Source organism: Orcinus orca, chromosome 6, assembly GCF_937001465.1.
Source record: "Orcinus orca chromosome 6, mOrcOrc1.1, whole genome shotgun sequence".
In the NCBI taxonomy this organism is placed as follows: Eukaryota; Metazoa; Chordata; class Mammalia; order Artiodactyla; family Delphinidae; genus Orcinus; species Orcinus orca.
Genome location: NC_064564.1, coordinates 110,275,420 through 110,302,262, shown reverse-complemented (window position 1 = coordinate 110,302,262; position 26,843 = coordinate 110,275,420). Strand labels below are relative to the sequence as shown.

General features: G+C 52.1%; 2 protein-coding genes across 4 annotated transcripts in view; one reads left to right on the top strand and one right to left on the bottom strand.

The window, feature by feature from the left end:
• The window catches only part of OLFML2A (olfactomedin like 2A), a 33,479-nt gene extending 10,269 nt beyond the window's left edge, over positions 1-23,210 (bottom strand). Inside the window, exons 1-4 of one of the 2 annotated variants that reach the window (XM_033427216.2) lie at positions 23,007-23,210; positions 7,699-7,962; positions 3,006-3,113; positions 667-876 (exon numbers count right to left, since the gene is read on the bottom strand). In XM_033427216.2, the coding sequence (XP_033283107.1) occupies positions 667-876; positions 3,006-3,113; positions 7,699-7,935 (555 nt within the window). In that variant the 5' untranslated portion in view covers positions 7,936-7,962; positions 23,007-23,210. Of the gene's footprint in view, positions 1-666; positions 877-3,005; positions 3,114-7,698; positions 7,963-16,059; positions 16,738-23,006 lie in introns of those variants that run through there. The other variant, XM_004269234.4, reaches the window with a different exon arrangement.
• Positions 21,916-26,843, top strand: part of NR6A1 (nuclear receptor subfamily 6 group A member 1) — a 205,513-nt gene continuing 200,585 nt past the window's right edge. The window contains exon 1 of one of the 2 annotated variants that reach the window (XM_012532795.3): positions 21,916-22,406. In XM_012532795.3, the coding sequence (XP_012388249.2) occupies positions 22,307-22,406 (100 nt within the window). In that variant the 5' untranslated portion in view covers positions 21,916-22,306. The remainder of the gene's footprint in view (positions 22,407-26,843) is intronic. The other variant, XM_012532794.3, reaches the window with a different exon arrangement.

Here is a 26,843-nt window from a genome sequence, read left to right as displayed (position 1 = left end):
CGCACACCCTGGTACGTGTCTGTCACAGGAAGGAGCCTTTGTACAATTTATCCACCCAAAGGGGGCTCCTCCTTTTAATTTATCTGGCCTGTGGGAGAGCCTTTTCTGCAGCATGTCTGCCTACAAGAGGGCCTTTTTCAAATCTGCCCGAAGGTGTGTTGTGTGTCTGGTGGCTCAGCCTGGTGAGGGCCTTTGCTCATTTTGTGCGCTGAGTTTGAATATGGAAGGCTGGGTGTTTGCTGCAGGAGTTCTCCACCCCAGGATGGGTTGGATGAAGTGGTATTAGTCGGCTGGGGTCCCCAAGGCATTGTCCATCTACCCATGAGCAGGCCTGACCCAGCCAGGGGCCCAGCCGCAGCAGGGGAGGTTAGAAGTGGTTTTGCCGCAGCCGACCTGGTTCCCCAGGACCAGGCAGGGAGGGTCATCTCTACAACCGTGTCCCTGGGCTGGAGCCCCACGTCTGCCCCCAGTTCACCTGTGTTGAAGGCTCACTGAGCAGCAGGCAGCCCCTGCCTCCGCCCTGCCACGGACTCCCCCGCTGTGCCAGCCCTCGGCCCATCCCGCAGACCCGAAGCCCCACCCAGCTGGCCCTCAGGGCCGAGGTCCTGGCACACTGTGCTCCCAGCCCACCCACCTTCTGGCCCGTCGCAAGAGCCCTAGCCTCACCTGAGCCTTACTGCCAGGCCTGGGGGCTGGGGCAGCGGCGGGCGCCGTGGCCGCGTCCTTCTGCAGCAGCTGGAGGCCCAGACTGGAGAGCTGCTTCTTGATACTCATCATGATGGCTGAGTGGTTCTCGTAGTGCCCCAGCTGCTCCCTGAAGTGGCGCATGCTCTCCCTCACCACCTCGTTCTCCCGGCTCAGGTTGGCCTTGATACTCTGTGGGGGCGGGACCCAAGACCTTTCCAGCCTCTGACTGTCCCCAGCCCCGGGGGACACCCCAGCTTCTGCCATCAGGCTTTGCTGCCCAGTCTCCTGAGCAGGGCCTGGGGGAACGGGCAGGGCGTTCCCTCCCTTCCTCCCTGCCTTCCTTTCCTTTGCACGTTGCTTTCTCACTTGAGCCTATTTTGGGAACTCTTGCATATCTGTATATATAGCACTCCCCATACCTTTTTCTCGCCACACAGTTTCCACTGTATGGATGGGCCAAAATGTATTTAGCCAGTCCCTTATGGATCCACCTTTTAAGTTGCTACCAATCTTTTGCTACTTTAAAATTACCTTTTAATTTAGCAAGTAATACATAAATACCTCTTTTTAATAAAATACTCAAACACCGGAACTCTGTGGGGTTTTGCTACGGTCTCTGATCCCTTCCTAGTCTCCAGGTCTCCGACTTCTCTCCTGGGCAGGCTTGGCTCCTCCCACCGCACCAAGCCCCACCTTTACTCTTCCTCTTGTTCTCCTGCCCTGCCTCTTTGTCTCCCTACTGCTGGGGACTCTGCCGGCTTTAGCAGCCCCTAGCCCCACTCCCACCTGGATCACAGGGTGGACAGAAGGCACACTGTGTAAGGCAGGTTTCTCAGCCTCAGCACTACTGACATTTGGGTGCTGTGGGGCTGTCCTGTGCACTGTAGGATGTTTAGCAGCGTCCCTGGCCTCTGCCCGCTAGGACCGATAGCATCCGCCACCCACCTCCCCCAAACTGTGACAACCAGAAATGCCTCCAGATAGTGCCGGCTGTCCCCTGGGGAGCAAAATCACCCCTGGTTGAGAACACTGATGTAAGGGAAGAAAGCAGAAGGAAGCTGGGACCCCAGATTGTCGCCTGACCTCCTGCGATGTTTTTCCCTTAGGCAGAGGGAGCCGTCTCCTCCTCAGTGAGGCTGTTCTCTCCGCCTCCCCCCCCCACCCCGTGGTAGCAAAAACTTTTTCTTTTTCTTTTTTTTTCATAGCTATCACTTAGTGAACAGAAGCAAAGCACAGATAATGCAAAACAGAAGATAATTTAAAAATCATTTCCTTGTGGCTGCAGAAATCATTTCTGGTTTGTTCCAGACTCTGCAGACATACCCTCCAGATTGTCTGGCTCACAGTTGCGTGAAGTGAGTTAACATTTCCTAAGATTACCAGAGGAGAGGTCAAAGGAGGCTAACTGTAGAACCAACAACAGGAGAGCCTGGCATGTACTAGATGCACAGGAAATGCTGGTGCACAGCAGAAATTCAACGACTGTCACCATTCTGCCATGCTGGCATGGGCCTGGCACATAAGAGATACTCACCAAACACTTTTTGAATAATTGAAGCCACTGTGACCCCAACTTTGGGCTGAGTAAGGGGTTAATCTCCTCTCGTGGGGCACAGGATGCCCAGGTGCCCCCCTCCCTGTGGAAAGGAAGCTGGGAAAGGAAGCCTTCACGCCCCTCCTGGCAGCTGCATATCCCCAGGCTCCCAGCAGCCCAGCAGGGACCGGATGCAGGAAACAGGCGGAGGCCAGGCTGTGCCAGCAGAGATGCAAACCTCAAACCTGCAGCCTGAACCTCCATGCTCACTCAGCTCTGTCCCTGTCCTCAGGGGGCAGTATCAGCCACCCGCCCAGCCCTCCAGCACATTTACCCTGACCAGGAGAAGACACTTAGCACCTCTGCCTCCATGGTAGGTGGGTCCTCGAACAGCCATGCTACCTCGAGCTTGGCCCCCGTGGGCTTGGCCGGTCCTGCACAATGCGAATGGTTGCCCCAGACTTGTGCAATATATGGGCCCTGGTCTTGGCGAACTGAGGGCGACTGCAAGTTTCAGCCCCCTCTGCACCTCTTTCATACAACCAGCAGGTGCCTCAGTTTCTCCACCCAGCCTTCCAGCTTCCTACAGGCCCTTGAGGCCCAGTCAGACCTCTTCCTCAAAGGCTGGACCCTGTGGCCTGTATCTCCTTCTCCCAGCTCCCTGCAGGAGTCCAGCTTCTAACAGCCACCAGGGTCCAGACAGAATTACCTAGGCCCCTTCGGACACTGCCCTTGGCCGCCAGCACTGCACCAGCCTGGCCTCTGTTTCGAGCCCTGCCCTTACCTCTTCCAGCGTGTTCATCTGGGAAGCCACTTTGTGGACGTAGGCGTGCACCTTCATCAGGTCCATGCTGTACAAGGTGCCCTCCAGGAGATCCACCATGGACTGCAGCTGCCCGGGGAAGGGTGAGGGTTAGGGAAAAGGCACAGCACACGACCAGACACAGAGGGTGCAAAAGGAGCCCCACCAGAGCGTGAACCCCAGAGCCTCTGAGTGGTCTGCCTGACTAGACCCAGCCTGCTCATAAACACAAGAAAAGCTCTTTTGAGCACTTCCATATGGCAGACACTGCATAGGGGCTTGAATGAGCCATTTCACTTAATCCTGAACAACCCCACGAGGTGTGTAGTGGACACGGGGGGAGCTCCATCCACATCCCCTGGATCCCTGCTTCTGTTTCTTGTGCCCAGCCTTGGCTTCTATGTGCCTCCTTTTAACAGTCTGCATCTGTGACTCTCTTCAAAGAGCCATTTGCCCACCAAAATGCCTGGGAGTCTATGTCCTCCTGGGGCAGCCTGTAGGCAATGCCTGATTGGTGTGGGCATCTAGTAGCCCAGCATCCTAGCTAGAGTGGCCAAGATGCCAGCGAGAGTGTCAGGGAAACCTTGGCACAAGGAGCCGGTTGGGAGATCAGGTCTCCCTTGCTTCTAGCGGGTGGTTCCTCCAGCCACCCCTGTACGCGCTCTCAGGGCCTGAGCATGGTGGTGCTCCTGTCTGGCCTTGGCCAGCTGTTTCCAACACAGTTTTACTCCCACTCTCCCAGGGGTGTTCAAGCTGTTTTAAGCCAGAGAGTTCTTCTCTGAATAGACTTTGATCTCTAAAACAGAAAAAGGGGGTGGGGGGCTCTGGTGGAAGCAGGGATAGGACCTCGAGTCTTCTCTGCTCCCCTACAACCTTGTTCAGACTCCGAGGGGTTGCATGGTACCCCAGGGCTCTGTGGAGTTCAGTTTGAGGACCATGCACGGAGACTCTCCTGGGCCTCAGCTTCCTTCTCTGTGAAATGGGCAGCAGGGTTGTGGAGCGGAGCAGTGCCGTCTGGATAGGGCTCAGCTCAGAATGGGCACACAGCAAGGCCTTCATGAATACCAGCAATGATGATTACTATTCCAGGCGGCTAAATGGGACCTCCTAGCTTCACTTCTGCTGCCTTCATGGCCACCAAAACTTTGACCATGGGTCTCTCCCCTGCTAGATTACTTGCTGTGGCTCCCCACTGCCCAAGTGTGACTACTTATCTCCTGACCCTGGCATTCAAGCCCTTCTTGATCTGCCCCTGCCACCTTCTTCGGCCTCAGCAAATGTTCACTCTGGGCCAGGCATTAAGGACAGTGATGACAATACAGACACGAGCCTTCATGGTCCTTTACAGGCTGTCAAGGAGTGCAGAGTAACACAGAGGTGCCTGGATCGGGGAATGCAGGTGGGAACACACACAGGTGCCCAGGTCATTAACGATGGGGCACTGACCTTGTCTGGGAGTGTGTGTGGTTTAGTAAAGTCTGCCAGCAGGAAGTTTTGTTTGAACTGAGCTCTGAAGAAGGAGCACAAATCAGACAACAATGGCCGGAGAAGGACATTCCAGGCAAAGGGAACAGCTCGTGCAAAGAGCTGGAGGTGTGAAGACACATGGTGTGTTTGAGCCGAGCAACTCAAAATGTAGTCTGCGGACCAGCACAAGTCCAAGCTGCTCGTTACCAGTCTGTGATAAAATAATTACAAAAAGCGAGCGTAGGCTTTTATAAACTTTCAGAGCCATTTGACAGAGAAATTTTATATCTGTAGACTCTAATAATACAACACTGGACTTGTATTTTGTGTGTCTGTTTCTATTCCAATTCATTTTCCTAACAATTCATTTTTACAGTATTTTACAAGAGTGTTGGTTCTTGACAGATTTTATTTTTGACCGAGCCACGTGGCTTGCAGGATTTTAGTTCCCTGATCAGGGATCAAACCTGGGCCCCTGGGAATGAGAGCGCCAAGTCCTAACCACTGGATCGCCAAGGAATTCCCAGTTCTTGACAGATTGTTTGAAAAACTGGTCTTTCACCACATATAGTTTGAGAAGTACAGTGTGGAACTGACAGGTGGCTAGTGGGGCTGGGGCAAAGAGAGGGCAGGGAGGCACCCTGGGTCACACCCACTCCACTTACTCTCACCCAGAATGTTCTTATTTCTACTCTGCTCCAGGGACTCCTACACATCCCTCAAAGCCCAGTTGTAATGTTACCTCCTCCTCTGGGTTCCCACAGTCACTGGGACGTCCATTGGCCCGGCACTGACCGCACTGCCATTACTGGGGTCAGGAGCTGTGTCCCCATAGGACTGGAATTCCTCAAGGGTGGGGCCATGCCGAATTCAGGTCCAGAAGGAAAGGGAATCTAGAATCCCATTCTTCCTCCTCAGAGCCATGCAACTAAGGCTAAATCACAGCTGCAGTTCTTAGCTTGAGGGGAAGGGTTGGGGTAGGGACAGGGGCAGGTATAGGGTGGGTTGCCCTGTTCCCCTCCACAGTGGCTTCCCCTAACCTCCTCTCCTGGGGGGGGGCTGCCCACTGAGGGAGGGGGAGCCTAGCCAAATGAGAGGGGCCTCAGCTCTGTCTCCTACTGCCTCTGTCCACTTCTCCTCTCGGGCTCACTGGGTACCTGTCGGGTACTCACTTATACTCCTACAGTATCAAGGAGGCGGAGTATCTTCTCTGTGTTCCTCCTACGACCCCTCCTACTGGGTTAATCCCACCACTGCCCCACTCCAGTCCTTTAAGGCTGAATAAAACCCCCCATGGCTGCTGTGCACTGAAGGGACAGCTCCCGGCTGAGAGAACTGCCCAGTGACCTCTCCACTGGGCAAGGGGACACAGCAGAGAACTCCTGGATTCAAATTTCTTGCTGTGTTATGTTAGGCAAGTCACAGTTCCTCTCTGGGCCTCAGATTCCTCCCCCAAGTAAAGCTGGGAACATAAGTTCCCTCTCCAAAGGGCTGTAGCAAGGATTATATTAGCCAGCATTTAGGAAAAGGTTTTGTCTATCCTCATGTCAAGTATGCTTACAATTCAGTTGTTGAGAAGTGGATTTGAGCAAAAGTTGGTTTTGTCCCTGTAACTGAAGACTGGCCTATGGCTTCAGTGCCTGGAGTCTGCAGGGCCCTACTGGGTTTGGGAGACAGTGTGGTCCAGGAACTGCCAAGTTGTCAAGAGGCCACTTGGCCTAAAATTCAATCGCCACCCCCAACTTCGAGAGTTTTGGTATCCATCCAGTAGTTACAAAAATAAAACTAAAGTTAAATTTAAAGAAAACATTTTTAGCCAAATGTTGGGAGACAGTTCTTCCCAGGCCTCTTGCTTTTCTGCATGTCTTGCCTGCAGAGGCACTGACTGTCCTTGTTCCAGGCCATCTTGTTGCAGAGTGAACAGCCTTGGAGCATCCAGAGAGTGTTTCCCTCTGGAGCAGGGAAGGTGTGCTTGGTGCTCATTATAAGAGATCTGGATTCTCTAAGCTGGGGCTCCTCTCTTGGAAAACATCCCACTGTGTGTGCAGGTGTTATCTGGCCCTCACTGCATCACCCTGTGGGAAGTGAGTGGGAGAACCAGTGCAAGAAAGTGGAGACACTCTGGCGACTGTGAGTAATAAAGTCCTTTGTCTCTGGCTCGTGTCTACTGCCAGCGAAACTAGCAGGCTAACTTGTTAGCTTACAAGTAGGGTAACATGAAACATGTTACTAGGGTAACATCTCAGTCAACTTCACAGTTCTTGACACGAAAAGGGCAAAACAGACACATGTTTGGAAGGAATTATAAAAGAAAAGGATCCTCTCAAAAGCCACCAAATTATCTGGCTATTACAGAAAGGAAGACAGGAGAGCAGGGTGATTTAGAACACATGCTTTGGACACAGCAGGCCGTGAGTTCACATCCCAGCCCCACCAGGCCCGCCAAGCACGGAGTTGCGCATGGTGTGAATGGCACGAATGTGCCAGGCTGGATGGGGGACTGTGGTCTCCCTGCACATGCCTGTCCAAGCCATGGGTCCTGGTGGTGGGCCCGGCACAGGGCTGTGACACCTAGAGGTGGCGCCTCTTTCTAATCTTCCTATGGTGGGGTGGGGGGAGGGGACTATAAGTACAAAATTTACATAAAAGTATGGTGTAGACCTGCGGCTGCATGTCATTATGAGAGCGCTTGGGCCAGTTACCTAACTTCTCCAAGCCTCAGTTTTCTTGCCTCTAAAATGAGGACAAAGATCCCATACTTCACAAAACGGTTTAAGAATTTAGAGAAATAATGTTAAAAAAAAAAAAAAGAAAAGAGCTCAGCACAACGTCTGGCACGAAGGCGGTACGTGAATATGGGAAACGTTATTACATAAAAAACGATCAAATGCCACAAAATACTCCATGGAGGTGCTGACACATGACCTGGTTGGGTAAACCACAGGACACTGGGATAGATGCTACTAGGTGGTAAAGGGCTCTATCCAGGTAAGCTAGCCAAAGGATGCTGCCTCCATCGCTGACTGGCCGAATGCTCTTAGGCAGGAATTGGTTTCCTCTCAGGGAGCCACTGTTTCCTCACCTGTGAAATGGGACCCCTGCCTTAGAACGTGTGGCCTTTTCATTGGAGGGACAGCCAGCGCCAGCCTATGCTAGGTATTCACACGGGAGTGCGGTCCCATCCCGGCCTTTACTCCAGAAAGTCTACCTTGAGGAGCTCGGGTGCCTGTTTCTTGAGTTTCTCCATCTTCCACTCGTTCTCGCAGGGGTTGAGCGAGGAGGGCGGCGCGGTGCAGGAGCAGCGGCAGTCGGTGCCGGAGCTCACAGTCTCCACCGTGTAGAAGTCCTCCACTCGCGCCCGCCCGCTGCGCACCCGGCTGCACGCGTCCTTGCTCAGCGGCCGCATGATGCACTTGCAGCGGCAGTCTGAGCCCTCCGAGGTCATGCGCACCTGGTCCACGTCGCCGAACACCTGCAAGAGGGGCCCCGGTGAGCCGAAGGCCAGCGCTGGAGGGAGGGGGAGAGAAGGAGAGGGAGGGACAGGTAGCAGGATCCGGCCCCCCTGGCCTTTGGGGGCACCATTAGAGTGGGCTGAGAAGGAAACAAATTTCCTTACAAGGAAATAGAAACCTTATAATAATAACAACAATGAAAAGAGTAATGGCCGCTGTGACAAACAGTTTGGCTGTTTCTCAATAAGTTAAACATGGAATTACCATGTGACCCAATAATTCTACTCCCCTGGGTATATACCTAAAGAATTGAAAACAGGTGTTAAAGCAAGGACTTGTACAGGAATGTTCACAGCAGCACCATTCACAATAACCACAAGGTAGAAACAACCCAAATGTCCATCAACTGATCAATGGATAAACAAGGTGCGGTATAGCCCCACAATGGAATATGATTCAGCCATAGAAAGGAATGAAGTACTGATGCATGCTACAACGTGGATGAACCTTGAAAAATATTATACTAAATGAAAGAGCCACTTATTTAATATCCAGAATAGGCAAGTCCATAGAGAGAAAAAGCAGATTAGTGGTTCCCAGGATGTAGAGAGAGGAGCGAATGGAGAGTGTCTGCTTAGTGGGTACACGGTTTCCTTTTGGAGCGAGTGATGACAATGTTCTGGATCTAGGTAGTGGTGATGGTTGCACAACTTTATGAATGTACTACATAAATGCCACTGAGTTGTACACTTGCTAATGGTTAAAGTGGTAAATTTTATGTTATGTGTATTTTGCCACAACAGTAAAAAAATATGAATGGAGACCTTTTACGGAGCACTTACTACATCCCAGGTTTCAGGTGCGTTACACCCTTTAATAATATCTGTGCATGGGGGGGGGTATCGTTACCTCCAAAGTCCTTAGCCTGGCCTTCAAGACCTATGTGAGCTGACACCCTCCCTCAAGGCCCTCCTTTTGCCACTCTTTCCTTCACTCCACTCCAGCCTCAGGGGCCTTTGCGGATTTGGTACCCTCATCCTGAAACCCCTACCCCTCCGATATTCCCTGAGTTCATTCCCTCACATTAACTTACACATTACCTCCTCTGAGAAGCCTTCCCTGACCACACACCTCCCATTTCTCTCTGTCCCCTTATCTAGTGGCTTTGCTTTATTGCACGTACTACCATCTGAAATATCTGTGTTTTCTTATTTTTTGTCTCCCCAACTCTACTGAAGGCACCTTTAGAGGCAGGGACTTGTGTCTAGTTCCCTCCTATATCCCCAGAACAGTGCCTGCTTGGCTGATAGCAGGAGCCCTGGAAATATCTGTTGGATCAACAAGCCCGTATTTTACAGACACTCTAGAGCACAGGGCTGAGAGCATGGTGTCTGGAGCCTAGGCCAGTAACTGTGAGATTGTGGGCAACCCAATTTTTCTGTGCCTCTGTTTCCTCATTTGTAAAATGGGCTCCTGCCTCACGGAGTTGTCGTGAGGATTAAAAGAGTTAATATAGGTAAAGAACAGAGCCTAAGCAATAGTGAGTGTGTCTTAAGTGTGAGCCATTATTAATACAGCTAAAGAAACAGAGGCTCAGAGAGGAGAAGTCACAAGTTCACACAGCTTCACCTGGGAACATCCAGCTTTGGATATCTGCCTCCAGATAGAAATCACTGGTTTATGCTGCGTCTCCTACAAATCTGTTTCCCCACATCCTGTGTGACCTTAAACAGGTTACATAACCTCTCTGAGCCTCATTTCCTCAGTGGTAAAATGGATGACTCTCCATACCCGGCCTCTTCATAGTGAGGCTCAAATGACCTCCATTTAGTGGTTTCCCTTCCCTCCTCCCTTTTCCTTCAATCCCACCCTGGGAGGCCACATACCCAGTGTCTAAGTGTGGTCACTGGTCCCTGGGGCAGCAGGACTTTGTGCCTGCAAGACTCAGCTTGGTGAGATCAGCGCTAGGTGCCAGGCCCAGTCACCGCCTCCAGCCTACCTTGCCCTCACACACCAGCCGGGCTCTCGGAGCCCCAGCCAGCCACTGCCCTAGCTGGTTCAGCCAGCCCATCCTGGGCTTCCAGGCTCTCAGGACACAGCTATTTATGGCTCTATCAACAAACCAACACCGCAGGCCTCATGGCTACTAAGCTCTCACTGAAGCCACCAGGACCCAGGTGAGATCAAGGCTCCCTTGGGCTTTCTGCCAAGCCCAGTCCCCATGAGTGTCCCAGGGCCCTCTGGGGAAGGGCAGCAGGCACTCCATTTCTGCTCTGAGCCCTCAGACACCTGTTTGAACCCCTGGCTTCAGCCAGACTCTGGGTGATAGCTGGAGGTGCAGAAGAAATAGAGGTACATCCTTGACATTCTCAACCATAAGAGAAGCTGATGTAGTGAGCTCTGAGATCACAGAAAAAGACACCCATGAAGCCTGCTCAGAGGAGGGCACCCCAGGGGACATCTCTAAGCACGAGTAGAGCATTCCAGGGAGAGCAAGTCATATATGCAAAGACAAGCAAGGGCCTGGCACTTTGGAAGCTTGGAGGAGGTTGACTCTGGCTGGTGCCTGCAGAGTCTGGGTGGCAGGAGCTAAGGCTGGGGGTGGTAGAGCCGCTCGTGGAGGGCCCTGAAACTTGGCTGAGGATCGGACTTACTCCTGAAAACACTGGGGATTCATGAAGGGTTTTAAGTAGGAGAGAGCCAGGGTCAGATCTGCATCATGGGACACTCGCTCAGGCTGCTCTGTGGACAGACGGTGGGTGGAGGAAGCAAGCCTGGGGTGCACAGCCCAGGGAGGAGACATTTACTGAGAACTCACTGAGTGCTGGGGAAGTGTGGGGCAGTGGTTAGGAACACAGCCATGGGCCACCTACAGCTGTGTGCTCTTGGGTAGATTACTTAACTTCTCTGTGCCTCAGTTTCCTCATTTGTAAAATTAGGGTACTGCTAGTGCGTACCCAGCAAAGGACTGTGTGAGAACTGAGAGACGGAATACCAGGAATATGTTATAGTTGTTATTATTACCACCAAGAATCCTGACAGGGGCTTGTTTTTCCCTTTGTTTCTCCACGTGGGTGCACTGGTAGATATTCTTAGCAGTGTCCTCCAGATGAGGAAATAGCCCTGGAGCCATCAAACGACTTGTTCAAGGGGATCAGAGCCCAGGGTGGGTAGACTTGCTGTCCCCTGGAGGATGTGTGTGGGGAAGGAGGTGGCTACGGGTGGAAGCTTTGTCCCTGGTTGTCTGTGGGCGAAGTGTACCCTGGGCTCTGCTGGGCAATTCTCCCCGCCTGTGAACGCGGACAGCCAGGCTCGGATGCTGTACATTCTTTAGATCGCTGCTACTACGGTAAGCCTGCCTTCTCTTTGAGACTCTGGGCCCCCTTCCCGGCTCCGCTGGAACCCCTAGCCACCGCCCCCCCGACTCCCCCAGGTTGGGGTAAGAGCCCAGTGAGGGGATGTGTGTGTGTTCTGTGTGGCCAGGCCAGAGAGGCCTCTTCCTCAGGACTCACCCATAATCCAACGCCCATCCCCACCAGCAGCGGCCTCCACATCAGACCGCAACATTCCTTCCCTCCTCAGATGAGGTGCTACGTCCTGATGGGGGCGGCCAAGGCCCTGACACAGGCCAGGAGTCAGGAATGGAGTCAGAAGAGGGCCTCTGCTCCAGCCCCGGCTGCCAGGAGCCCAGGCAGGCCCCTACCTCCTGTGGTTACTATGTCCTGTGCTGCTTGACTGGAGGCGGCAGAGCACCGTGGAAAGGAGCCAGGCCTGGGCTCAAATCCCAGCTCCCACGTGTCCTCCCCGCATGACCTTGACCCCTCTGAGCCTCAGCTTCCTCCTCTGTAAAATGGGGAGGATAACACTCCTTTCCTCATAAGCTTGTCCTGAGGCTAAAATGAGTCAATGCATGCAGAGTGCCTGGCATAGAACAGCTGTTGTCTACTTGCTACTGAAGTTGCTCCCAATAACCCTCCCTCATGTTTGTACATCATTTTCTACCTCTTTGCTCTCACCACGAACCCATCTTGGAGAGGAGAAATCTGAGCATCAGAGAAGATGAGGGGCTTGCCCAGGGTCACACAGCACAGGCTGACTCCAAAATTTAGTTCACATGCTCTTCCTCCTATGACCACCAGTAATCACCAGGCAAGGGCTTCTCCACCAGCAACTGAGCTGGGATAGAGATGTTGGCCCTGGATCCGGCCTTGGTGGGGCAGGGGAAATGGGGCTCTCACTGAGCCTGACCCACCTTGCCCTTGGCCTGAAGGCTGGAGTTGCTGCCTCAGCCCCCCATCCCTCCCTGCAGGCTTGCTCAGCACACACTGCTGCCAAAGCCCCCAGGAGTGCGGGTAGCTTGTGCTTAAAAAGTTCCCTAGCAATTTGCAAGGAAATCCCGCAATAAGATGGCGAGAAGGTGAACTTGATATTTCTGAAGGGAGATGGATAAATCTGGCCAGAATGGGGAAGAGGGGGTTCAACCGATAAAATGTTCTAGAAACAGAACAGTTTCAAATTGTGTCACCTTGAGGTTGAATCTTCCCTATTCTCTCATGGCCAGCCCAGATTCACTGAGAGACAGTTTCCATGTCCTCCTGCAGGGAAAGACCTCCCCTAGAGCCCATGGTCAGCTGGACACCTCCCTCTGGATGCACCCCAAAGGTACCCCAAACTTAATCCATCCAAAACTGGGCCCAGCATCTTCTCCCAAACCTGTGTCTACCTACCTTCCTGCCCAACCCAGGTCTCTGAGCCTCCTTCCTACTCTGGAACCCATCAGTCACGTTCTTCCGATGGATGCTTCATTCTAAATATCTCCTATCTCAATCTCTTGGTCTCTACTCCCTGGCCGCAGCCCAAGCTCAGGTTGCATCAGCTGCTACCTGGGCAATACAGGAGCCACCTCTCTGCTGGATTAACCTTCCAAAAGCTCCTTTTTGTTGATCTGTTATTCTCTTGCTCCACAAACCTCCATGAGTTCTCAACTAGAGATGTGCCTCAGAATTACCTGGGGTGGAATGACTTGGAAAATGCAGATGCCCTGTCCTTACTCCACATCCCTTCACTCAGACTCTCTCAGGCTCCCCAGGTATTTGGATGCCCACTAAAGGCTGAGAATTCTAGAGTCCCAGGAATCTCCAAACTCCCCAAGTTCCCTATCTTGGATTTTTCAGCAGCCCCAACCTGACTCTTTTGAGCTTCAGTGTTCAAGTCTGTCAAACGGGGAGGGAGCACTGAAGTCTTAGAGTGTTGTGTGAGATCCTGAATGTAAATCCTGGGCAGGGGCTTGGCGCCCAGGATGCTCTTCCCGTGCCCCAGCCAATAGGAGAGATGGAGCAAGACCTTCCCTGCAGAGAGAGCCCGCGGGGCCTCACTGGGTCCCACACTCTGTGTGTGCAGAAGGAGGACTCCATCACTGTGCAGCCCTCGCCTGCTCTGGAGCCTGTTTCCGATTACACCCACAGGCAGCAATTCCCCGAGTGGAGGGGCAGCAACACCTAAGCCTCCCGGACCGGCCTCGCCGGGAACATGTGATCCAGCCTGGGACACCACCGCCTGCCTGTGCTAGCCCTCCTGCTGCCCTGGCCCAGCTGCCACAGGCCTTGGCCTCCCCACTGTCTTCGGGCCTCTGATAAGCAGCAGGGCTGACCAAAGACCCCCTTCCCACCCCAGGATGCATGGGGAACATGAGGTGCCAGCAGCCCTTTCACAGATGGGGAAACTGAGGTAGAGATGGGGAATTCTTAGCCACATTCCTAGGACACGCAGCAAAAAGCAGGTTCCCAGAGGTCTCTGGTGCTGTGCCTGGGTTTCACGTGGTTACCTGTCTGTCCATCCTAACCTTCACACTGGGCAGCCCCTCAGATATGCCAGGGAAGCTGTGAACTCCTTCTCCCACTCCCAAGACGGGCAAAGCACTTCCTTAGATGGAAACCCCAAGTTCTGCTTAGGAGAGACCTTGTTATAAACACAAAATTGAAACACGCTGAGTGAGGAGCTGGCCAAGACCACAGAGTTCCTTGGTGAGTACTGGGGTTGAGCTGCCCCTGTACCCCTGAAAGTACTGGGCAGAAGGTGAGGCTGGACCGCCCAGGAGCAGGAAGTCTGGGGAGGGGCCAACTTAACCCTTTAGGGCCCTAGATAGATTTCAAGTCCCAGACTGGCCTTCCAAAGGGCTCTCCCCTCACCCTCAGAAAATAGGACAGGCTTGAAGAGGAAGGAGGATTGTTGGGGGAGGGAGGGTGATAATGAAAACAGCTCTCTCTACAGAGCCAGCAGGAGTCCGACTGTGCTGAGGAATGCAGAGTAAATTCACCCATCACTTGATTTTTATTTTTCCCAGCTGGCTGAGTGGTGTGGGGTGGGAGGTGTCTGGGGGAGGGCTGTGCTGAGTCCCCCAGCTGCTTCACCCTCCAAACTCTAGGATGTGCCTCCCCACCCCACCAGCCCCAGCTTGCCCTGGGACAAATAAACACACACACACACCCCCAACCTAGCAAGTGTTTGGCTGACTCACTACATAAACAGGGTGTTGGGTTTTCTTTGTCTTTGCTTTGCTTTGAATGCGAGCCCTCCCCCACAAGCTCTACAGCCCTCTGCATGGCTCAGAGGATGCCCAAGACCAAATATTCCTCCCAGCCAGAGAGATGAGAGGTGGCAGAGTGCTGACCAGGTTAGCTGGGGTTTTTTGCTCACTTGTTCCCCTACCTGAGCCAGGTCAGGGAATCCTAGAAGGCCCTATACGGAAGGGAAGTTGGGGAGACAATGTTTTTCAGATGTCCAGAGGTCCAGAAACAGTCAGTGACTTGCCCAAGGTCACACAGACAAAAAACAACAAAGGGCCAGAACCTAGGTTTTTTGATCCACAAGCTAGCTGTCTTTCTATACATCCTAATTGCCCCATCTGTAAAATGGGAATGATACTCATTCCCTCCTTGTCTTTGGAGCACGTGGTTAGGACTGCAGCTCACTTGTTTGCATACCCTGAGCTGAATCTTCAGGCTGAAGGTTTGCCAGTGCCCACTGCTTATATACTTACCATGTGGCTAGTGACCTCTGCCCTTTACCTGCCTGTGGACAGGGCAGCCTCACCTCCTACCCAGGAAAGAGGCTGGAGAGACATCAAGAGAAGTCACTCTTACTCTCATGCTCTGCAGTACCTCCCTCCTGCCTCTCACTTGCCCCCAGTCCCAACCCAGTCCTCACCGGGTCATTTCTAGAACATGCTCAAGAGGTCCCTGCTCTGACTGACTCTAAGTGCTTCTCCTCTCTACATTCCGGATCACACCCCCTTCTGGGGTCTCTGTGGTAAGATTTCAAAATCACAGTATCATTTATTGGACCCACTAGGTGCCAGAGTGCTGCTAAGCACTACCCAGGCCTGATCCCACTGATCTAGAGATCATAAAGGCCCAGGGTCACCAGCTGAGAGACGGAGGCGGGATTTGAACCCAGGTCTGCCTGACACCAGAGCAGATCCTTTCAGCTATAACTGAGAGCAGCTCAGCCACTTCTGGAGACACCGTGTCTTCTGGAGGGTGCATCAGATCTCTGGCAGGAACACCCAGAGGTCAGGAGAGTGGCCAGCCCAGCTGGGTTCATTGGGTCCCACGTATGGCCTGAAAGCCTTGGCCCAGGGCCTGCTGCAAACCTAGGAGTCGCTAGGTAGCAGTTACCCGGGGGTCTGTCTCCACGTGGGTCAGCCTCCCATGGAAACTTTGAGCCAGATCTCCAGGCTGCCCCTGCCCAGCGCTCCTGGGAATCCCCTCCCTAGGCTGGGGACTGCATCTCCCTGTCTGGGCTGCCTTTAAGTTCCCAGTACCCCTTCTCCCTGGCCCGGGGTTTCAGTACTGACCTCCTCCCCGCACTGGACTGTGTCCAGCTCCCCTTCCAGAGGCTCGGGGTCCCAAGCACCCTTGCCATCTATCTCCAGCCCTTCTTCCCCCACGCACTCCTCTCCCAGGGTCCCTGCCCCTGCGGCCTCCCTGTTAAGTCTCCCCTCTCTGGGTCCTCTGTTCCTGGCCCAGACACCATGCTTAGCCGGCACCCCCAGCCACAGCGCCCCCTCGCGCCAGGCTACACGCCGAGCTGCGCCCTAGTCGGAGGGCCGCACGTACCTTACTGTCAGCGCGCACCGGGCTGGCACGCAGCAGCAGCAGCAGCAGAGGCAGCAGGAGCAGAGGCAGCGGCCGGGGCCCAGGCCCGGGCCGAGGCCGGGGCGGGAGGGCGGCTGCGGCCATGGTGGGACGGGCAAGGCGGGCACGGACAGTGGGCGCGGAGGCCGGGAAGCGCGGGCAGCACTGCTAGCCGGACGCCGCCGCCAGCTCTACCAGTCCCGCGCGCCCCGCGTCTGCCCGCTGCTCCCCGCCCCGCGCCCCCTCCCGCGCCGCTGCGGGCGGAGCTAGGATGAAGGGGGGGCACCCCACCCCGCGGGCCCGCTCTCAGCCGGGCCTCTTTGCCATTGGGCGGCTCTCCAAAGGGCATCCCTGTAAGGACACAAAAAAGGGTCTTGTTCGGAGCCCGCAGGAGCAGCGGGTGTAGTGAGAGGAGCGCGGGCTCCCTACACCGAGTGAGGTCCTGTTCTTTGAGATGTGGGACCTTGGACGTGTCTCTTCACCTCTTTGAGCTTCAGTTTCCTCGTCTGTTAAACGGGGAAAATAGTGCTTTCCTTTTGGAGTTGGTTGTAAATTTCAGATGAGTGATGTTTCCAGGGCAGGCGAAACTTTTGAGTACTCTGAACACTCAGACCCTGCCAGCTCTACCCTTCTCAAGGCTCAGACCCCTCTCTCCTGCATGTTCCATTTCTTCCTCCCTCCGAGATCTCTCCCATCAACCCCCAACTAAACTCCAGCACTGCAACCTTTTAAACACCCTCCCCATCCGCCTGAGGGAGCGCCTCATTTCTCCGCTTCCTGAGCAACAAAACTTTCCCGAGGAACCATCTGCGGTCGCCAGTCCTCAAATTCCCTGCTCATCCCGGCGCTCCAGGGGTCTTCAGTCTCACTATGGAAATGCCTTGTTGGGGTCTCTGGGCCCTCCTGCAACCCAATCCAAAGCGGCACCTCTCTACCCTCTCAGAATCCACAGCTCTTGATCACGCCCCCTTCTCCAACTCTCCTCTCTCGGATTTGCCCTCGGATCTCAACGCGGACGACTCAGTCACTTCTACAAGTCCTTCTGCCTCTGTGCACGCCGTGGGGGTGGGGGTGAGGGGGAGTGGACCCCCTTTTCTAACCTCTCCTCACTACGTCTGTAGATTACCCCTCCCTTGAGCCCAAGAAGCCTCCTCTTGTGTGTGCTTGCCTGGCTTTGTAAACTTCAACTGCTCAAAAAGGAACACTGATTTGTGCCCTCAAGTGTTGCTACCTTCCACGCCTACCCTATCCTTACTTTCCAGCACTTCCCCTTCCTGCACTCCTCCACCCTCTTCATTTTCCTCATGGAATCTATCACTTTATGAACTATATTGTTGGTATGTGTTTCTTTGTGTCTGTTCATGCCTTCTCTTGTGGGAGAGGAATAAGGCCTTCCTGTCCACATACTTTGTCCACAAGCAGCTAGCTCAGTGGTTCTCAAAGTGGTTCTCCCTGGACCAGCAGCCTCAGCATCACCTGGGAACTTGTTAGACATGCAAATATAAGGCCTCAACCTAAGGAGGCAGAAGCTCCTCCAGGGGTGGGGCCCAACCATCTGTGTGTTTCTTTTTTTTTTTTTGGTCCCACCGTGCGGCTTTTGGGATCTTATTTCCTTCTCCAGGGATCGAACCCGTGCCCCTTGCAGCGGAAGCGTGGATTCTTAGCCACAGGATCGCCAGGGAAGTCCCAACAATCTGTTTGTTTTAAAGAAGGTTTTTTAAAATCAGGGCTGTGAAATGATCCAATTTGCTTTTTTTTTTTTTGCAACGAAGACCTGCATTAGGTCTTCGTTGCTGCGCGTGAGCTCTCTCTAGTTGCGGCAAGCAGGGGCTACTCTTCGATGCGGTACACAGGCTTCTCATTGCGGTGGCTTCTCTTGTTGCGGAGCACAGGCTCTAGGCATGCAGGCTTCAGCAGTTGTGCCTCCCAGGCTTAGTTGCTCCGCGGCATGTGGGATGTTCCCGAACCAGGGCTCGAACCCGTGACCCCTGCATTTGCAGGCGGATTCGTAACCACTGCGCCACCAGGGAAGTCCCCAATCTGTGGTTTTTAACCAGCCGTCCAGGGGATTTAAAATTTGAGAACCACTGGCTCAGCACAAGGTCAGGTGGTCCATAACTCTCAGTTGAATTAAAGAATCATGTGCAGTAGGTGTTCAGTACAAATTAGCTTCTTTCATAACTAGAGATCCCCTGGGGAGGGCTAGATTAGTGTACAAAACAAATATGGTGTGTGTTCTTATGTGCACAATCTGGGAATGGACACAATTAATGGATAAGGAGGAGAGCCAGCTGCTGGGAATCCAGTAAGGAGAAAGGCTTACTTTTCACTGAATACTTTTTTGCAACCTGGGAATTTTGCAGTGTGTTTCCTATCTATTCAGATAATAGACAAAATGTACTTAAAACAAACAGAACCTGGTGGGGGTTCCCTTTCCCAGCCCTTTCTCCCCATGCAGCCTGGCTGGGACTCTCTGGTTAGGTCTTGGAAGAGCAAGGCTGCTGTCATCAGAGAATTCTGCCCCCCCTGCTGGCTGTTCTCCCACATGGCCCCATGGTTTCCTCCGGCTTCCTCCTTTTCACCCTTGTCTCCTGCACTCTGTCCCTGGGTAGGCTCCAGCCACAATGAATTTTCTGTTTCAACATGACCTCGGGACCTTTGCACAGGCTGTTCCTTCCCCCTGAAACTCTCTCTCTCCACTCACTGTGACTCATTCCTACTCATCCTTCCATCCTCAATGCTCATTATCCCCCCGTCCCCGCCCCTGACCAAATTGAGCCCTGTCACACACTCCCATAGCACCAGGAACCTCTAAGCATGTTCTCAGTCGTAGCACTTATATGTAATTGTGGGTATGTGATTATTTTGTTTGATTAGTGTCTGTCTCTCCCACCACAGGACAAGGCCCTCATGATGGAGCCCTTACCTGCCTTGTTCTTAGCTGTAGCTCTGACTGGTTGTTTGTCTACCTCTGACCTCAGCACTCCCCCCACCCCCAGATCCTTCATTCTTCTTAGATATTTTCCTTCCTAGCTCTTTTGTCATTTGTCCTGCTGGTGGGGGAGTCTTCTTCACCTGTCCTTCTGAGCCTGTTTTCTCATTTGTAATCTGGGGAGAAAAGTATTGACCTCTCAGGATTGTTGGGGGGACAATGTAAGGGAAAGGGTCCACAGTAAGTGCCTACCTCACAGGACCCTCTCTGCTTAGAACAGTCAGTGGCTGGGGTCTCAGGACACAGTCATTTCCCTCACCTTTCTCAGTTTTGTGGTAGTTGACTCTTCCCAAGAAGCATTTTCAGAAGAGAAGTAACTGGGAATTAGGACCACTCTTTAAATAACATTAGTTAACAGGTCCCATTTATTATGCCAGACCTTATATTAATTGCTTTGCATGCATCATCTTACTTGATTCTCGTAACAATCCTGTGAGGTAGTAACTATCACTATTATCCCTCCCCCCTTAGAAACCAGGACTTTGAGGCTTGGAGGTAACCAAAGTTGCACTTATTAAGTAGAAAAATCAGATATGTTTTACTTGTTTTTTCACCCACTCAGCAATTATTTATTGAGTGTCTACTGTGTTCAGGTTCTGTGCTCAGCAGTTGGGGTTATAATGATGAGAGTGAGAAAAAAGGGAGATCTAGAAAGGCTTTTGGGGGCTTCCCGAGTGGCGCAACGGTTAGGAATCCGCCTGCCAATGCAGGGGACCCGGGTTCGAGCCCTGGTCTGGGAGGATCCCACATGCCGCAGAGCAACTAAGCCCATGCGCCACAACTACTGAGCCTGCGTGCTGCAACTACCAAGGCCTGCACGCCTAAAGCCTGTGCTCTGCAACGAGAGAAGCCACCGCAATGAGAAGCCTGTGCACCGCAATGAAGAGTAGCCCCCGCTCGCCGCAACTAGAGAGAGCCCGTGCGCAGCAACGAAGACCCAACTCAGCCAAAAATAAATACATAAAATAAATAAGTTTATAGAAAGGCTTTTGGGAGGAAGTGACAACAGAGCTGGAGTCTGAAGGATGAGGAGGAGCTACTTCCAAGGGCTGAGCATTTGGCTGAACTTTTCTGTCCATCTTTGAGAGTCGATTTAGAATTTCATCCACCACTGAAACCCCAGTCCTTCCGGAGGTTTCTGCAGTGCCACTTAGGCCCTGATTGGATCTCCAGGGAAGGGGAACTCACTGCCTCCAGAGGTCTATGACAAAAGCAAGCTTTGGCTCTAGGAAGGCCACCTGGTCCTAACTCATTTTAGAACCCAGAACTGAGGGAATGGCCCAGAAGACCCATCTCCTCTGTCTCCCTCCCCCCCCCACGACCCCCAACTCTAAGGGCTCCCCTCCCCCTCTGGGGCTGGGGAACGGTAGTGGGGAAGCAATCACAGAGAGATCATTTCTCACAGTCCACAGAGAGTTGAGAGCTCAACAGAGCAGTAAGGGAACACAGAGGGGAACTAGATGTTCCCTGGTGGGAGATATTAATATCCGTGAGGGGCTATTTGAACAGGATCTTGAAAGATGAATAGGAGTTTGGGATTGTGTTGGGTGAAGCCAGTAGTGTGAAGGAGCCAAGCGTTCAGGTTCAGGTGTCTGACCGACTGGCTTTGGAATCCCCATTACTGATGGGTGATTTCATCAGTGTGTGATAGTGGCAATGTTGGAGCTACCTCATAGTGCAGATATGAGGTTCAGAGCATAGCGTTAATGTAAATCTCTCAGAACGGTAGCCCGAGCAGATTAAGGATGCAGTACAGGTTAACCGGTGTCGGTAAGGAACAGCCAACCAACCCATAAATGCAGGGAAGCATTGCAAAACATCCTGCCTAGCAGGTGAGGGAAGGGGTATAATGGGAAATGTGGCAGGGGTCAGACCAGGCAAGGGTGCGAATGCCAGGATGAGGACTTGAAAATTAAGCAAGCAATGACATAGAGGAGCCAACTGATTGGTGGGGCGGGGTAGGGGTCAGGGTGTGGAATGGGCAGCCAGTGAGGAAGCTGCAGCATAACCCAGCAGAGTAGAGGTGGGCAAGGAACCAGTGTTCTTGTTCTTTGTTTTCGAACAGGCCAGGTAGAGCTTGGTTAGACCTTGGGAGGCAGCCGCGATGAGCCCTTTCCTGAGAGGGTCGCTGAAGGCGTACGCCCCCGGTAGGCCCAGAGGCTGGAGGCCGCGCGCCACCTGGTGGCCGCAGGAGGTGGGCTCAGCAGCGGAAATTGCAAAATCCGGGATTTTGCTCTGGGAAACTGAGGTAAGGAGCGGGTGTGGGGGAGATTGGGATCTTCCAATTGGACCCCGTCCCTATTCCAACCCCATTTTACAGATAGGAAAGCTGAGGAGAAGGGAAGGCGAACAAAACCGGGTAAGGACCCTCGCAAACGGAGGGCTTCAAGACCTCAGGAGTCAAGAGTCTGAGTTTCTTTATCGGCATCAATGGCCTGAAGCTTAGTTTGCCATTCTGTTCTTTGGGCAGGGGGAGAATGAAAGAGGAGGAAGAGAAACTTAAACCTTTCCCGCCCACCCGGAAGTAAAAGGCTTTAAAGAGTACTCCGGAAAGCGGAGTTTTATAGATTCCATTTGCATACGAACGCAGTCACCTCGAGTTAAACTCCGGCCCTTTAATCTCGGGTCCAATTTGTCCCGAAGCCGCGGAGGAAGGCCCTCGTGAATACCCAAGCTCCGCCCCCTATAAGCCCCGCCCACAGGGCTGGGCTTCATTGCACGTGCTCACCCGGCTCCTTCGCGATCCGCCTTCTAGGAAAGACTCATTCTCGGGGCGGGGGGATACGAGGCGTCATAGGGGATGTTGAACATGGATAAATCATAATAAAGAGAAGGTCCTGAAGCAATCTTTATTCAATTTTTACCAGAAGTTTTCATCAGGGTTCATGATATTGAAAGGCCTTGGCCTTCCCTTCTCAAGGCCGCTTTTCCTTCCTCCCACCCCTTCAGTTGGTGGGGTCCCGCGTGGCCGGCCTCGCTCGGCGGACTCCAATTCCCAGCGTGCCCCGTAGGGCAGTGCGTGGCAGCGGCGCGTGACGTCGGGGGTGGGAGCTGGCCAGTGCTGAGGGGGCGCGGCGCGGAGGGGCGCGGAGCCCGGCGGCTCGGGGCCCAGAGAGCGCCGCGGCCGGCAGCCCGCCGGCCCCTGACAGCCCCCTCCCCCCCGGCGGACGACGACGACGACGAGGGCGCCGGTCATGGCGGAGCAGCGAACCGAGCGCGGGCCCTGAGCACCACCGCATGGAGCGGGTCGAACGGCCGCCTAGCGGAGGGGGAGGCGGCGGGGGCTCGGCGGGGTTCCTGGAGCCGCCCGCCGCGCTCCCTCCGCCGCCGCGCAACGGTGGGTGAGGGGCGTGCAGAGTCTCGCCGGGCGAGAACCAGTCCCCTACCCCGGGGATTCCCCTCCTCTCAGCGGACTCTCACTCTGGGAAGCCGCGGCGGCCCGGGATCCCCTCAGCGCGGACCTTCACCCCGGTCCCCCTCGGCGCGGACCCTCCCTCTCCTCCCCCTTCTTCCCGGTTCCCCTCCGCGCGGATCCTCCCCCTGCCGGGTTCCCTCCACCCCGACCTTCGTTTTCCCCTCCCCTCTGTCCCCTCAGCACAGGCCTCCCCTCCCCCCGTCCCTCTGCGCGAATCCTCCCCCCTCCCCCAGGTCCCCTCTGCGCCGGCCCCTCTCGCTCTCCCCCGGTCCCCTCACCTCGAGTCCCGTCAGTGGGGAAGCCCCCTCCCCCTCGGGTTCCCTCCGCTCCCAGCCTCCCCTTCCCCCCCCCCCGGGTACTCTTCTGTGGGGGTCTCTTCCCCAAAGGGTCCCTTCGGCGACGAGCCTCTTCCCCTCCCCCCCACAACTCTCCCCCACGCGGGTCCCTCCTCCCTCCGTGGACTCTCCCTCTGCGCCCTGCCGCCGCCACACCCTCGACCCCTTGGTTTTCTCTGCCCCTCACCTTTATGGAGCCTCTTTCCCTCTCTTCTGCGGTGCCGCGCTTCCGTTGCTGCCCCAGCCTCCACCTCGGTGCCGACCCCCAGTTCCGTAGCTGCCGGCTCAGCGGTTCTCTTCTCTTTCGGACCCCGCACCCCGCCTTTCTGCGCTCCTTCCCCGCGCTCTCCTGCCCGCCTGTTCCCCCGCCCTGCTCAGCCCCTTCTGCCCGCTGGCTCAGAGCTCCGGCCCGACCGGGTGCCCGGGACACCTGCCTCTTCCCTTCTTAAACCCGTCTGTCCTGGCGCGCCTGCCCAACCTCAGTTCTCCTCTTCCTTTCGCGATCCCGGAGCCCAGGGCCGGAGGATTCCTCACCTGGCCCGGCCCTTCCCACCGCTCTCTCCCTGCCCCCACGTCCGGGCCAAGTCCTCAGGTTCCTCGGGGCTCTGGCTGGGCCCGACTCACCCTCCTCCCCTCGGCTCTGTGCTACCCCCGCAGGGTGTTTTATTTGTATCTGTTTGATATTTTCCCCCTCAGTGTTTGCCGCGGAATGTTTTTATTGGTAACGTGTAAGGAGCTTTTGTGAGGTCGTAAAAGGTGAACTTTTGAACTTGGAAAGCTCCCTGGAGCAATTAGCGCAGGCGTTAGCCCCGGGAGGCCTGCATTACAAAGGGTGCTCGTACCGGCCCGCAAACGCTTCGGCGGCAAACCCGATTTATTTATTTATTTGCCCTGCCTTCCACCTTTCAAATCTCCTCATTTCCGAATAAAGGGCAGGCTCTCGGAGATCCGTGTCTCCTCCCCTCTCTGCGCCATAAACGCCCAATTCTCTGAAAGATCTAGGACCGAACAGTGTCTAACAAGTAACAGATTTCAAATTGAATGCAAACACCCGGGACAGTTAGGAGGCACTAAAAATTAATTGCTTTAGCAAGAAGTTTCTCAATCAGGACAGTGACCTGGCAGGTGTGAAGAAAGTAACCTGAAAATAGGTCACTTGGGTGCTCAGTTGTTGAATGAATGAGGAGTTACACAAGGGGAGAAATCTTGGGGTGGATCTGCGCCTTTATAAATTTATTAACTCATCAAACATTTATTGCCAGTTTGAGTAGATCTGGTATTTTTTTTTTACCAGTTAAGGGAAAAGTCTGTTTCCAAGAGAGCCTGGTTAACTTCACTAAATGTTGCTGACCAAATAGTGATATGTTTTCAAAGCTCTTGTCCTTTTCTGAGATGTCTGTGATGTGCGGTATCTAGGTGGCTGGCAGTCCCTTGGGATGTCTTTGGAGACTAATTTCTGAATGTGAACATGTTTGAGATCAATAAAATCCCATGTCACAAAGGAGGAGGCTGGAATCCAGTTAGGGTAGAAGGAGACAGTATCATAGGAACAAAGGATTTCTTTAGTGCTTTTGACTTGTGAGCTTTTTAAGAGGTGATTTGGTTTGGTGTTAATGTGTTAAAGTTGTAAATCGTGATGTAAAATTTATCATGCTGATTTTTTACCCAAGTCCCAGATCTATGTTATGGCCCATATTAGTGTGTGTATTTTCATAATGCTTTTCTGTGTGTCTATACTTCCTGTATCCACCTGTGCGACACGTAGCTGATGGATTGTACTACAGACAGTACTTTCAGTTCTACTTGAGAATATTGTTGTAAGGGAAGCCTAGGAACTGCATTTGCTATTAATTATTCATTAGTACATTTTAAAGAACTCAGTGGTAATTTTAACTCTTAATCAAATTTCCCTTTCACAGCCTCATTTCCTCAGTCGTCTGGACCATTTAAAAGAATGTTGTCAAGCAATACATTTAGGCTAAGGTGGCATCAGTCCAGTTTAGTGCTACAAATATTTCCTTTTTGTTGAAAACAGAATGGGATTTTGGCAGTTTGATGGGCTTTAAAGAAAATATGTGAAACATTAGACTGTTGTGGGAAGTTTTATTTTCTAGTGTAAAAATGAGCATTGTCTACTGTTTTACAATTTATGTTCATTATATTTTATAACTTAACATGCTCACAGAAGAATTACCAAAAAAGGAAAAAAAAATTTGGAATGGTGGGACCTTTTTTTTTTTCTCGTTCACTTACTAATTAATATTTTTCTCCAAAAGTAAATGAAACTGCTTAGGTTCCAAGCAGAGAAAATGAATTCTTCTGGCTTTTTATCCTAGCGACTGATTTCTATTTTATATGACTATTTGCAGTAGATAGCTATCTAGATAGGAGGTCTTTTGGTTTGTGTCATGAAGAAATAAACTGGAGGTGGAATTTTAGAAATGTTTTCCTGCCAGAAATGCCACTGATGCTGAATTTACAGTCCTTTAAATGGTTTTAATGGTTTTTATTATTCTATTGCAGTAGAGTTGCTAGCCTTTTGATGCACCATCACCCTTCCAGGAATTCCCTGTGCTGACTGCGCTAGATATTTTCAGTTGTTGCTTTTAGGTTTTGAAGACAAACATGAACTCACTTAGTCATAATTTTAAAGGAAGATGAATGATTTGAGGAAGTATATGCTGAATATTGCACTTGTTCATTTTATTTTAAGAGAATAAGGGAGTAGACAAATATTTCAAGCAAAGGAAGATAATAAGCCACTCTAAGTAATTAAAGGCATGTTTTATATAATTACACTTTAGAGGAATTGGAGAGTTCACTAAATAACATCATGCCCTTTTTTTGCTAAGACCATAGCATCCGAATGTTTATCCCTGAAAATACATTAGCAGTTGTTTTCCATGACAGTCTAACTTTTCAGTTCTGTGACTTTAAAGATCAAAGTTAGTTCTGAGTCACCTCAGAATTTTCTACTTCCATTAAAAAAAAAATACTATAGTACTGTTGTTCTTTAGTAAAACAGCAAACAGGTGTTTTTTTAGTAGGTTCTGTGACCTCCAAAGAACAGTGAAAGGCAACAATGAACAGATTCATTGGTGATTTTGAGCAGCTGAGGTGTGAGATGACCACATTTCCAATCTCATATTTACCATCCACTGTCTTCTTTCTGAGCATTTCTGTTTCATGTAATCAGAATATGAACATGACATGTTCCTAATCCATAAATCATTTTGAATTCTATAGCAAAATTGTGTGTGTGTGTGTGTGTATACTGCATGAATTAGCATGTGAAAGGGAGTTAGCGAGGGGGAGGAGGGAGATGAGCTAATGAAAAAACTGCTGGTAAATTTCCTAAAATATGCCCAAATCATGTATTCTGTATTCATAACTTCTTGGTTTCTCAGATTTTTCTACTTTTTCCTGGGGTTGTGGAGCAAAGGTTTAAATATCTAGGTTTAGGTTAGTGGAGATTGGAGGGTAGAAGTGCCAACTGCAAGTATGATATTGGTAAAGGAAGTTTCTACCACTTCTAGAGCCTGTTGTGCAAGATGGCTTTAAATTGCTAATGATGCTTGCGTGTTCTGGGGCCTGGGGCTGTATTTGTGAGTTTCATCCTGTATTAAGACACCATCACTTTGTTTTTATAACTAGGTGGGTATTTATTGGTTTGTGTTGAATAAATTGGTCCATTAATGAATTGTATTCAGATAGTAGCTTTTGGCTTCAGAATTTCAAAAGCCGGGATAGCTCCTTCCACATTAGGAGACTATTTTCAGCGAGCCCATGTAGGACTTCAGGGCCTTGTCATAATTTTTGGTTCTTGTATACTTTTGTGTTGTAGCCAAGTTAAATGACATTTTCCATTTAAGTATTTTTTCCATTTATATAATTAGGTTGAAGGTTAAATTTGGGAAGATGCCACTTACGAGTAAATTTTACATTGTTGGTCAAATCTACTCTATTAAAGTAGGACAATAAAAACGCCTTATTTTGTGTGAACCAGTCGTCTTATATGTGAAAA